At 33.1% G+C, this 13,984-nt stretch overlaps 2 protein-coding genes across 2 annotated transcripts; both read right to left on the bottom strand.

The window, feature by feature from the left end:
- Positions 1-380: 380 nt before the first annotated feature.
- LOC105767368 (protein NUCLEOLAR FACTOR 1) lies at positions 381-10,881 on the bottom strand. The gene is made up of 22 exons (XM_012586876.2): positions 10,699-10,881; positions 10,170-10,264; positions 9,521-9,665; positions 8,688-8,811; positions 7,880-7,980; positions 7,647-7,778; positions 6,483-6,563; positions 5,510-5,691; positions 5,269-5,341; positions 4,878-4,937; positions 4,708-4,746; positions 4,499-4,587; positions 4,334-4,398; positions 3,800-3,846; positions 3,123-3,182; positions 2,569-2,640; positions 1,923-1,952; positions 1,734-1,828; positions 1,509-1,614; positions 1,315-1,377; positions 1,152-1,223; positions 381-759 (listed from the first exon to the last, which is right to left on the bottom strand). The coding sequence occupies exons 1-22, from the start codon at positions 10,798-10,800 to the stop codon at positions 685-687; spliced, it is 1,908 nt and encodes a 635-aa protein (XP_012442330.1). The 5' UTR covers positions 10,801-10,881; the 3' UTR covers positions 381-684.
- Positions 10,882-12,169: 1,288 nt separating this feature from the next.
- LOC105767374 (GDSL esterase/lipase At1g29660) lies at positions 12,170-13,740 on the bottom strand. The gene is made up of 4 exons (XM_012586883.2): positions 13,419-13,740; positions 13,189-13,313; positions 12,865-13,107; positions 12,170-12,781 (listed from the first exon to the last, which is right to left on the bottom strand). Exons 1-4 carry the CDS (start codon positions 13,678-13,680, stop codon positions 12,260-12,262), a joined length of 1,152 nt encoding a protein of 383 aa, XP_012442337.1. The 5' UTR covers positions 13,681-13,740; the 3' UTR covers positions 12,170-12,259.
- Between the last annotated feature and the right edge of the window lie 244 nt (positions 13,741-13,984).

A 13,984-nucleotide genomic window follows, 5' to 3' on the forward strand; every position in this document is an offset into this window, starting at 1 on the left:
ATATAGGAAACATGAGTAGAAAATGTAAGAATATATTTATATAAAAGTGATTTTATTTTATATTTATATTTTAATTTGTTTAATTTTTAGGTAATCAATGGTTTGTTTTGTTAACCAAATCGATTAGGTCGTATATTTAATAAAACTGACTCCAAACCAATGCCCAAACTTACATTAATTAATCCTTAAAAAATTTTGATGTTAATAATTTGTTTCTTATTGATAAACAATTACCATTAATACATTCAATCCTTTTTAATGAATTGAAAATAAACTCGGTCTGCTATAACAATCAACATCCAAATTTAAAGGTTTTAAAGATATCTTAATTGTACAATTCTATGACTAATAATACATAAATTATGTTGAATGCTGGCAAATTTGTAGTTGAAATGCATCAAGAACGTAGTATTTTACCATTATAATTAAACAAGAGTGCGAAAATGAATATCTGTGATGCAGAAATGGTCAAGTTGTATGACATAATGTATATTTTATGAACATGAGCCCCCCCCCCAAAACAAAAAAAAATCTATGATTATGAAGGATTTTCCTGCCAAAAATAGTAACCGAGGCAAGGGATTCTAATAAGCTTAAAAAGAGGTAATTTCTATTCTTTTTAGCAATCCTCAATCATAAAAGCCTCATGACAGTCGGTCATTGCCTCCCACTAGGAAGTACATTTCAGCAAAATACGAAGACTCCCTTCTCAGATTTTATCATTCGTTTTGCCGGAGCAGTTCCAACAATTCTCTCGAGCTATCATGACAGAAGCCAGAAAGTAAATTTTAGAGTCAGCAAAAGTGATCACTAAGGAAAAAGAAACTTGGAATACTGTGGTTCAGAGAAGTTCATAGATTAGAATAAAGAAAATGGAAGAACAAAACTAAATAAATATGCATCTATTCATCCTTTTGCCTAATCCTTATTACTGCTTCAACATTTAACTTTTTGTAAGGATCTTGAGAGGTTTGCTCTTTCTACCACCACTTAGCAAACACACACACACAAAAAAAAAAATACTATTACAGCAAATACGTCTGTTTTTCGAGTGAATGCCAGAAACCCCCTACGCAATTAAACTGTCACCCTCTGATATCATCATTCACAATACTACAAAAACTGACCTATGTAAGATCACAGAACATTACCTGTAGCTTGTCATACTGAGAAAACAAGACTGTGCATGCCAAGTCATCCGACCCTTCAAGCATGTTGACAATCTGGAACAAAAGAAGCATGAAGTAATTTTGGTTCAGAATGAAAGCTGGGCCAAAAATGACGGTTATCAAATTTTATGGTAACCACACTCACCTCATAGTAGAACTCCTTCCTCTCTGGGAGAGAATAGATGATCAAATTTCGAATACCACGAATCTAGGCACCAGGAAATTGAGAGGCATTAAAAGCATGTATTGAAATTACAATTTACAAAACATTAACAAAGGAAAAGGCAATCAGAATGTCTGAAATAAGTAAATGAATTCCAATAGAGAAGTTTAAAGAACCTTATATCTGCGATAAAAATGAATTCTTTCAGTGTAGAGCATGATCTTTCTCTTCCCTTCAAAAAACCAAACTCGTGCACGGGATATATCTTTCTGATTGGTGTAACTATAGGTTAAAGAAAATATTATGACTAATCAGTCGTGGAACCAAGACAGAAGGTTACCAGCGTAAAGCAAAAAATGAACTGAACAAAAAAAACACCCAATGAAAGAAGGGCATCTTACTCGCCAAGTAAACAGAAAGATGCATTCTGAGACTTCAAGAAATTTCGAAGTCGAACAAATTCAAAGTAAGAGCTGGCAAATAGCATAATCCCACCCTGAAAAGGAGATCAATTGAAGAAAAATTTAGTAAGACTTTAAAGGTAATATTACTCCTAAAACAATTTTCAAAGACTGCTTAAGCATACTTACCTGGTCAGAATCTTTTATCTTAGGAAACACCTGGATCAGGAAAATCATCAATACATGAGTTGATATATGAAAAGATCAGATAAAAGCAAGTTGTATTAGTTGACATCAAGCCCGACCATTTTGTTGCCTTCTCATTGGGGTACATTGTTGTAAGTATTTAGGCACCTCCAAACAGAAAGAGAAAACCATAACAAGCTTGCAGGGTCTTTTCCTATAGGGGGTATACAATATAATTGATACATCCATGCAAATTTCAGAACATAATGGATGCCACAACCCAGTATTAAGCTTATCCATAGGATAGAACCAAAAGCATATTATAGAACCATATTAGTATAAACTGCCATAACCTGCCAACATAGTTAAGATTTTTACTCCGAATTTTGGATGTCTTTTACTTGGGATGTTGGCATCAATGTGTTGCGAAGAAGAAACGAGAAAAATAAGATTTAATTGTTTAATTTTGATCATCAAAACAACCTTTACAGAACTCTAATTTGACCTCTATGTTGTTAAGTGCTACTTCACCTAAAGGAACTGCAAGAACCCCGTATGACTAGGCACCATTAGTGAGTGCAATCTAAAATTAGCAAGATTCGAAAAAGAAAACAAATTGAAGCAAAAAATGGGTTTTAAAAAAATAAACCTTCTTTTCAAAATATTCAAGACGAGCATCATCAACATCAGCTATTGAACTTGCATCAAATCTTTCATAGATCTGTCAAAATTGAAAAGCACAAACTGAATCAGTACAATGTAAAAATATCATGCCCAACTCTTAGAGAGATTAAAAGGAACATGGATGAGACGAATCCAAAATCAGGAGATTTAGAGATAGCAATTACAAACAACATATGCTCATCAGAGGTAAAATCAGACACAAATATATACCAAATGAATATAAATATACTAGAAAAATACAATTTCTTCTATTTTCAACCAATATAACATATACAGAAAATTCTGTTATCGATCTGGCATCCAGAATATGGTATTAAGCTGCTGCCAGCACCATATCAAACTCCATGCATCAGATGGGGAAAATAAATGTCTAGCATACTAAATTCTCAATTTACTTTTCACTTAGAAGCTCACCATTCATCCAGGAAATCCCTCAAGAAGGGTGTTAAGGGCATCTTAAGAAAGCAGAGAATCTAGCATTGTGCAATCTAGTAAAGAAGCAAATCTAGAGGGGCTTACCTGCCTCACTTGGGATAAAACTTTAGGGAGAACACCTCTATGCTCACACACTGACTTCACCTGTAGAGAGAACTAGTTAACTTATACTTCAAGGCATTTTTCTCTTTTTCTCTTTTATTTCCTGAATGTTTGTACTTCTCAATGTAGACAGGAAAACAGAAACCCAACTGCTGCCCCCACACCTTAATCTTCCACCCGCCAAAAGAAAACAAATAAAGAAACAAAGGAACGAGAATTCTATTTCTAACAGAGTTTAAAATCTGCAATTCCTTCCAAGTTCTTTATCATTTTTCCCCCTTTTAAAGATTCTAGCAAACAGGGGGGTGAAGAAGCTCATACAACACAGGCACACCTCAGGCACTGCACTCACGATCTAATCAGTTGGTCAACTAAAGGGTAAATGAACATGTTGAAAGGAGGGTGTGCAGAATAGCTAGCTAAACCAACAAATGAACTTCTACACTCTAATTATCCCATAGATTTTCATTCTCCCTATCAAATGTAACAAATGTCTGCTTTGTCTTCCTCTTTGCTGCATAAACCTTTCAAATACAATCAATTATTCTTATTTCTTAAGGTTTGAACCAAGTATTAAATAAGTGAAAAGAACAGAAAGCATTTCGCTATGTAATTTGAAAAATATAGAAAGAGAAAAAAATGTTAGATGATGAACATACCTTTCCTTGATAGTTAACACAATGGTGATTGAAAAGAGCATTCATGTCTGCAGTACAAATGGGTAAAAAGAGATTAGAAATATTTGTTCACAGGAAGTTATAGTCATAAAGACACACTTGTAGGGCTTCTATTTCATTTTACATTTGTGCACACAACACTGATGTTTGAGCCATACTAGAACCACGTATAAAAGCACACGTATAGACATGGAGGTGTAAGATTTGAAGTTAACTAAAATCCTGTATTATACATGATGCACCAATTCTTTGTGAAAGATCAGTATTATAAAAAATGTCTTCTGAAATCCCAATAACCCCAATAAAAAGAGAGAAAAAACTATTATACTTGCACAGATGACAATAAATTTCTTTGGATCAAGCTAACTATTTGGTTACTGCTTTAATAACTCGGCAGATATTGCGAAAAGAAGACGGAAGGAGGTAAATGCAGTGGAACTGAAAAGTGCAAGCTTTGCACTGTACAAAGTGATTGCAAACATAGGCATAGTTCATCAAAATCAGAAACTGCATTACCTGGGTTTAGATAATAACCTAAAATAATTGTTTGCCGATAAAATCGAGCAAATCCATCCAAGTACCTATAGAAGAAAGCCACTCTTTGGAATCAAATTATCTCCATAAAAAAGAGGAAAAAGCAGAAGTCATAGAGTATCATCTGAGAACTTTATTGGAACATACCACGGTCTGATGCGCATAACATTAGTTCCATGCTGCTTTGATGGTATATGGTTCAGACGCTCAAAAACAGAAGTCAGGAAACTCCAATTCTATATCCAGTCATCAAAAAAGAAAAAGATGGAGAGGCGCTGGGGGAGTTAGGCATTTCACTCAACATAATAAAGAGGAGAAATAAAGACCAAAAACATAAATTTGATCACACAAAATACCTGCAATGATATTACATCTGCATGGTCAATAATGACAACCTGATCATACAATAAAACATGCTCATTCTCTCTCTATTACGTAAGAGCCAAATCACTTAAGTTCATTAAATATAGGGGATGCAAAGAAGAAATGCATACTCCAAAAAGTAGGCTGCTGAGAATGAGAATACCTCTATAGAAGATAGATAGTCAGTGTCCAATTCCTTATTCTTTTCTGCCTTCCCAAATTTCTAGCAAAATTAAATGTTATCAACTGACTGCTTAAAAAGTTACACATACAAGCATGCAATGCATGAACATGCTTCAGATTTTAAAAGACAAACAATATTGTAAAAGCATACGAAAGCATTTATCTCTATAAATATAAGATTACGATATCTGCAAAGAGATGGTCCAATAAATATAAGTTAACATGAAAAACTGCAATTTTCTCTAAATTCCACACTCTTTTATTTTCTTTGTACAATAACCCTAGAAGTGAAGAGAATTGTTGTCCATATTTTACACCAGTCCAATCAGAAACAAAGGCAACCAAATTAAGAAATAAAGCATAATGCTTACTGTCATTAATTCAAGAGGAGAAGCAACAATGATGTCTGAAGAATAGAAATCACCATATAGCTTGATGGTCTTCCTGAAGAGAGGGAAAAAGTGAGAGTAGAAGTTACATAAAATCTTAAACTGCTTAGATTGGGACAACGGAAAAGCAAGTTAACTTGATAAAAAATTTATCAGAAATAAAAACATAAAGAAAACAACTTGTTAGATTCTAGTGAACAACTGGTCATTCATAGTACTTTACCTAGTAAATTTAATGCCTATCATGAAGTCATCCCTCGTATCACCCTTAAAAAGTGATTGATGATCAGAAGGTTTCGAAGGCTTCTTAGTTTTAGCATTCTTTGATTGCTCCTCTTCCTTATCACTTGAAACCTCTTCAGATCCAAAGTCTTTATAGAAACGGTCAATGTGTTCCACATTAACCTGGAAAGAATAAACATTATAAACATGGACAATAAAACCAACAAAAACATTCTATTCAATGAACAGCATATTAACAGATGCTTTTATATCAAACTCAGAGATATTTACGAACAATAAGCTTGTAAGACCAAGGATAATTAATTAGTGCCTGCTTCGGTGCTGAAGCAAAATAATCTAGTTCGAAAGATAGTCTAGTGATCTGTGATTTTCATTTGATGGAAATAAGTTTAGTTCTTGCTTTAATAAAATGTAAATGTATTCAAGGCTATGTGAAGCATACCTAAATAAAAGAAATCATACATAAAGTGTCTCTAGAGCAAACTATTCAAAAACTCAAAAGATTGAAGCTCCCTATAAAACAAACATTTTCATTGCATGACAAGTTACAATAATAGAGAACACAAGAAAGTGATGAGCTTAATTATGCACTTTGGATTTTCCTTTTTCAGACAATTGCATTTTGGAATGATTATATCTGAAATAATTGTTTCAAAGTTGATGTTCAAAGGCAATTCACTTCACTCCATACCAGATACACGTCTAGACATACCAAGACAAAGCACTAAGTATTTATTGACTATAAAACTTATCAAAGGAGTAAGATCTTGATATCTAGGGGACATACTCAAGAGATAAATCAGCCATACCAATGCAAGTAAATAAGTTATGTGTTGAAACAAAGCATAGTCCACCTAGTTATGGTACGAATAATTCATATTACATTGAGATTGAGAAGAATTCTGAACTGTCAATAAAAATAACTTGCAAAGAGCCAATCAAAGAACAAATACCTTTGAATTTGCAGGAGTTAGTTGTATTAACCTCTCGATGACACGAAGTGCAATGCTCCTCAGAGGTAATAAGATCAAAATCTGCACAATTCGAATAAACAAATGTGATTGGTTAAAGCACAATTCAGTGTTTTCAGGGCATAAATGGGTTTGATGATATTGAACATGAAAATAGTTCCACAATTCCCCATACTAATCAAGTAAAGCAGAAATAGTTGCAGAAACCAGTGCGCAAAGATAAAATGGAACATGGGAACTATTTGGCAGAAGAATAAATTACATTTTTATATTAGGAAATATGCTGGTTACCCATAGTTTAAGATCAATTATTGAGGAAAATGGTACAAATCAATAGAAGGGTCACTGGAATTTTGGAGGTTACTTTTTATGCCAAAATTTGGGAATAACTGCATATGCAATTGGTGTAAATTAATTAATAAACAGTTGACTAGGTTATAAAAGAAGGCCAGTCAGCCACACGTGGAACTAAATATTCATGTTAGCAATTGACTAAGATTAATGATTTAGAAATATGGTCCAAATGAACAGAATTAGGTTCGGCCACTTCATTTTTAGGCCTTTTTTTTCTGTCAAAATAATTAATAATCAGTTATCAAGGTTTGCATATAAACACTACAGCTTCACATGGGAAAAATTTGAAATGACTTAACTTTTTCCACAGTATCTCTTCTGGTATAATAATTAAAACAAAATTGCGAAAGTTTAAGATGAATGGTAGTCAGCCTCACAGGGGATAACTTCGGAATGAGTTTGACTTTTTCCAGAACTTCTGTTCTATTATACATATAGACCAGTTTAAAAATAGATAAGCATGTTCCCAAACCTTAACAATCAAATGCTGACAAATTAACCAATGTTCTCTTCAAAAAAAGGGTTAATTACACATTTGGTACAACCTATAGTCAACTCTCAATTTGGTTCAAATTTTCAGAATTAACAAAACAAACCAAGTGTTTAAAAAATGGCACATTCTAATGCCATGATTTACAATTGTATTGTATGTTTTCGACATTTCACCTAATTGATATTTTTTTTAAAAAAAATTTAGGTATCAAATAGAGAGTTTGACTATAGACGGTGCCAAATGTGCAATTAGCCCTTAAATAAATTATACTTCCATCAATTAGATGCTAGCAAATATACCTTGGGGCGAGTGAACCCTTGATCAAGAAAATTATCACCTGGAAGTATCTCCTCCTTCCCACTCATCTGGTGCTTGTCAATTTTTGCATTATTCTTTCTCACAAGATCTCTTGTTCTAAATATGTGATTGAGCTGCATGATATATTGTTTAATCACCAAAAAGAACAACTTACTCAAAAATCAAATTTGCAAGCAATAATAATAAAGCACAAAAGGGCAAGAAAAGTACGCACAGAATGCATAAGATAGGCATCCATAATATTTGAGTCTTCTTGAAGGCCTTTGTGATAGAAAGGTTTCTTCTCACCGTGCAATATATCCCGATAACTATTGCCTGGCAAAAACAAGTCATGGTTTAACTCAACTAAAACAAAAACCTTTTTCAGATTTAAAATTTAATGAGCGAATGTGAAAGTATGAGTGCATGAGATTAACCATAAAATGGAACAAGACAGTAAGGATATTTTAGAATAAAATCAAGCAACTATCTCCAAACATGTAATTCTTAATCTTTTAACTTTGAGAATGGTACATGGATCAGTTACATCTTGTAAAAAAATGTGAGCTTTTCTGGACATTTGCTTTCTCTAAACATCTTTAATAATGTGATAAACACTGCTGTTAGGTGATAGTTTACAGTTTAGTATTTGAATCAACTTAGATGGGCCTAACATCTAATATTTCAAGCTTCACAACTCAAAAAATGTAGCATTAACGACGGCAAAGAAATTTAAAATAATGAATGAAAGAAAGCGGCAGGAGCTATATGATTTAAATGTCTAGATGCTACAATGATATGTGTCAAGGATTACAGAAAACTCAAACTCCAAAGCAGAGTCATTATTGCAACACCAATTTTCAAATAAGACATTCGCAGTCAAGAACAGATCTCATTCATCGCAAATACATGTTCAAGAATGAAGGCTATCAAAAAGAGCTGATGAAAAAAAAATCCAAAGAATAGCATTAACAAGAAAACTGCAAATTCTCTCAGCTATGAAATCAATTGGCAATTGACTGACAAATGAAGCACACACTCACAAAGAGAGAAGAACCATCTCTGCTTAGATGAATGGAAGTCATTGCCTCCAGATGTCTTGTAGACATCCAACCAGTGTTTATACAACTTTTGCTTGAGACCATAATTGGAACTCAAGTCGTCATCCTGCAAAAATTAGAATTGAAATAATTAAAAAATAGGGAAATCAAATTCTTTATTGATACAGCATGCTTTAAGATGCACTTGAAAAAAGGAAAAATATATATATTCTACTGTTAGGGGTCAACTTTGACCAGAACATTGCTTCAGGTAGATAAAACATCCTAACTATAAGCAGACAAATAGAACAACATTTTGCTTCTCCCCCCATGAGCTACTGGAATAAACCTTCAGCACAAGCCAGCCTAGCAGAAGGCTTCTTTAATCAGTTCAAAGAATGACATTCTGTCTATTAGATTCAGGGATCACTGCAATGCCTTATCACTCACATGCACCCAAAGTATCCCCAAAACAGACAAACCTAATTATCATCATACAAATTCTAAATATCTATAGGATTCAAATTTATATCAGTCAATTAGAAGTAATATTAAATTCCTTTCAAACATAGGACGACACAATTAATGCTATATGCAATGCCTTATCACTCACATGCACCCAAAGTATCCCCAAAACAGACAAACCTAATTATCATCATACAAATTCTAAATATCTATAGGATTCAAATTTATATCAGTCAATTAGAAGTAATATTAAATTCCTTTCAAACATAGGACAACACAATTAATGCTATATTTGAACTGAAATAAGAGCAAAGCCAATTCAAAACCTGGATAAAAGGTGGATCAAAATGCAGATTAAAATGCAGATATACCTTTAGAAAACACTCTCCTGTGCCAACCCACTTGCAATTTGATATGTCAGCAGCAGGCACCTCCCACGTATACTTCCATTTCTTCTTTGACAAATCATCAGCCTCTACTTTTGACAACTTATACTCAACACGTTTAGTAAATGAACTGCACAAAAATAATTATATGCAATACTTAAAATGACAACTCGTAAAGGATCCCAAAAGACAGCATGACAGTAACATTATAAAGTTCATATAAAAGTTCAAAACTATCTAAGCATTAGTTACCATAAAAGTAGAGTAATGGTCTTAAAATAAATAAAATCTTTGTACAATCTAGAACACAAGCTTTTCGTATTTTAAAAAGTCACACTAAGTATGTGCTTCATGTATTTAAACTATCCCAGTGCAATATGCAAGAGTGCATGATGAATGACTTCAGACATCCAAGTTAAAATTTTTGTAATAGACTTGAAGAGTTTACTTGATAGCAAGTCACTAGGCAACTTGTAAAAGCAGCGATAAAACCAAAGCAAAAAGTCTACACATTCAACAACTTCTTTTAAGCCCTCTAGAAATTAAATTAAACGGTGAATCTTACTCAAACAACCAAAATTTTAATATTGAAACTAGTTAAAATTACAAAAAATGACACAGAATTTAATTAGACCTGGTGGCAACAGTAGATGGACCACAGACAGTCAAATCATCATCTTCATCTGTGCCAGAGGTCTCCAAGTCATCTTCAGTTTCAGCATCTTCAGTCTGTTTTTCAGTACCAACATTAACATTATACAGAATGATCAGATAGGTCAGAATTTTAGCTGGACTTGCCATGCTGTTGGTTCTTATAAGTATGACTTGTAAGTTTACATACAGTTCTTGCTCCATAGAGACCGGTATTACATGCCGAAGACATAAATTAAGTTGTATTAAAAAGAATCATGGGGACTAAAAGAACTCAATCTCTGTTATCCTAATCTATTATCTTCTCCCCTGTTGCAGAAAAAAAAAACCAATGACTGCTGCTGATGGTTCTGTTCTTTCTTAGTTGTGCTGTTAAAACTATTAATAAGAAAATAACCAAATAAATGCCGGGTTTGGCCCAGCCATCATGCTCTGGTCTTTTTATGGTTCACTTTGATATTGAAATTTCAGAAGATGAAGGGCAGACCGAAGAAGAAGAAGAAGAAAAGAACCTGGAGGCCGGTGGCGTTGCTGACGGTAGAGACACGGAGTTTCTTGGCGTCGTTAGAGAAGGCAGGAGGTGAAGACACTAAGCTTCGACCACCTCTCTTCATGGTTTTCGTGAGGGACACTTTCTTGTTTCACAAACTATTTGTTGTTAGTCTTAGGTCTGCTCTTCTCTGCTTGCTGCTCCACAAAGCCCTAACTAAACCCCTTTCTAATTATTTTAGGGTAAACTACTTGGGTAGTCACCTAACTTTTGGGTAAATTCTATTTTGATCATTCAACTTCAAAAATTTTCAAATTAATCCCAACGGTTTCAAAATTTAAATACTTAAAAGGGGAAGTTGAGTAAGGATTTTTTATTGATCTAATAACAAATTTAGTCATCCAATATTTACATATTTTATTATTTTAATTCTAAATCTAAAAATTTAATAAATTTAACATTCAATGTTTACAAAACCTGTCAATTTAATTTTAAATCCAAAAGTTAAAAAAACTATTTAAAAATCATTTTGAATAAAAATGATAAAAATTATTTTAAAATTAAAAAACATAAATAAATTATAAATCAAAATCAAAACACGTGTTTTAAAAATAATTATATTAATATTAATCAGAATAAATCAAAATGAAGTGGATGACATATGGGAGGGTGAGGGCCCTTGGTTTTGTATTTTAAGAATGCTTCCAATATGTTCATTAATTTGCTTGGCAGGACACTCATTCTAGTCCTCTATTATTGATTTATTTCTCTAACGTCATCATTATGTACCACGCCTTGTTTTCTATAAAAAAAGAAGAAAAAAAAGATACCAGTACCACCACGTTTTTCACGAATTTGGGATAATAGAAGTTATCCTATTGTAGATTTTTATAGTCTAATTATAAAGTTACAAAATAATTATTTAATTATTTAAAGTATCTTTTTGTCATTAATTAGTTAATATAAATATAAAAACATTTAGAAATTTAAAATAATTAAATAACTAAAAAGATAAAATTAAATAATTAAGTGATCATTTTATAGTTTTACTAATAGTTGAATGACTAATTTCTAATTTTTATAATTATATGATCAAAAAATTTATTGTTAGGTGACTATTAATATTGTAATTTATTCAAAACTAAATATATATATATAATAATATGTAATACTATAATATAATCATTAAAAATATTAAGATGCCTATATATAATTTTTTTAATAAATGAAAATTATAAAACTATTAAATATTAAATTAAAAATATTATATATTTTCTAAAAATTTAAAAAAATAATATGAGGGGAATTAAAATGAGTTTAAATTAATCTTTTACAAATATGGATGAGCTGAAGTAAAACTTTAAATCAGGTTAAACTTGAGTAAGCACATGTTAATGTTGTACTTAAACTCGAGCATGAAAACGAACTTGTTACCTAGCATAACTTAAGACGCAAGCAAAAGAAAAGTGGAAACTCAGTCAGATTCTCTACCATGCCTGAACTAAACAGTTCCTTCATTAATTTTAAAACGAGGGAGTAAACATATTACAACGATTCAAACTAACAGCTTCGAGTGAATCGGATTACACAGTAACACCAGAATTTTCACCCATTTCACAAATATCACCATCGGCATCGTTGTTGTTTGGCAGTTGTGCCATTTTCTTAACATTAAAGGGATAAGCTATGGCATTGGATTCAGAATCGTAAGCCTCAACTGCAATGACCTCATTCCATGCATCCGAAGTATGAACCGCATCCCAAAACACGTACTGACTTCGGTCACCGCATGGCTCCGAACCTGGGATACAAAGATCTCCACCACTCCCTATGTCACAGCAGCTAGCATTTGCCACTGTAAAACCAAGGGAGTTTGCTGCGCTTGCTCCCGTAGGATTTAGATACGTAAATTTAGCGTCGGTGGAGTTGCTATTCAGTTCATCAACAAGCGGTATAAGCCTCTCATTGAAAAGTTGAGCTGCAGTGTTCATTTTTTCTACGCAGGCAGAACCATTTGTTCCATGCACCGCCATTGCATTTGGAGTACACCCTATGGCACCAAGTCCGAACAGTGCAAACATCCTTGCGCCGTTATTGTACAAAGTCTGGTGATAATAAAGAAAACAAACCCCTTCTAAGATTAATGAAGTTTTAGTTTAACAATCTAAGCCCCATTATATTTTCCAACCTTTATTTTCAATGAATATTGTTCGATGAGATAAGCAGCATATTGCTGTGGAGTGAATAGGTGGCTGCTGTTGTACATCTCTGGCTTGAAATAGTTGTTAATGTAGTCATTGCTGCCTATTTGAACCGCATACATGCATTTGCCTAAAAGCTTTGATGCTGCACATTTTCCCAACATCTCAACTATTGTTGAGATAACACTTTGGTGGTTGCTTAACTGCATGTCCATGCTTATTCGAACACCCTGCACAGTTTAACTATTGATTTAGTGCTAACTCAGATACTAAAACATGGTGAATATACCTACCAAACCTAACATAATTACCAGATGTTGGCCACTTTCATTGAGAATTCCAGCCGAACCAGATGCATAATTAACACCTTTGAGAATCTCTTGGCCTCTTGAAGTGGCAAAAGGAGGAATAAATTCTTGGAAACCCAGTAGTTGAACTGTAATTGTGCATATTAATATTTAGACGCAGTGCATCTTAATTAGCAGCAAACAATTTGTTATACATTTTTTGTATAGAGAGAGAGAGGGAGGAAAAGGCAAACCAATGATATCCTGCATGGTTCGACCATTAGTAAACCTTCCAGTGGGTCCTTTAGGGAAATCGATACCGTAAGGCCAATAATTTACTTTGGCCTCCGTCGCAAGGTTGTTATTGTTTCCATTATCCGACAATGAGTCCCCGAAGATAAAGTAGCAAGGCACTTGTGGTTCTGCATTGACACAATGATAAGTGTTGGAGACAAACAAGAAGGGAATTACAAGCAACAGCCACCATGGCTGAAGCTTAGACGCAAGGTTAGCCATTGAGGAGAATGACAGTATGAGAAGAAGCCTGAATGTTGGAATCGACAATGAAACGAAGCACAAATTTAAGGAAATATAAAGAGGGGCGAGAGAGAGAGAAAACAGGTAAAAGTTATCATTTTTAAATTTAAACAAATGAAATTTATCATGATTAACAATATTATTTTATTTTAACGGTTCTTAAGTGATATAATAAATAATAATCAGTAAAACAAAATAAATAAGTACTAACCGGTATGAATATTTTCTATATTTAAAATTATGATTGTGTGGAAATTTTTAATTCAATAAGGGTTTAAAAATT

The sequence above is a fragment of the Gossypium raimondii genome, chromosome 5 (assembly GCF_025698545.1).
Source record: "Gossypium raimondii isolate GPD5lz chromosome 5, ASM2569854v1, whole genome shotgun sequence".
Lineage (NCBI taxonomy): Eukaryota > Viridiplantae > Streptophyta > Magnoliopsida > Malvales > Malvaceae > Gossypium > Gossypium raimondii.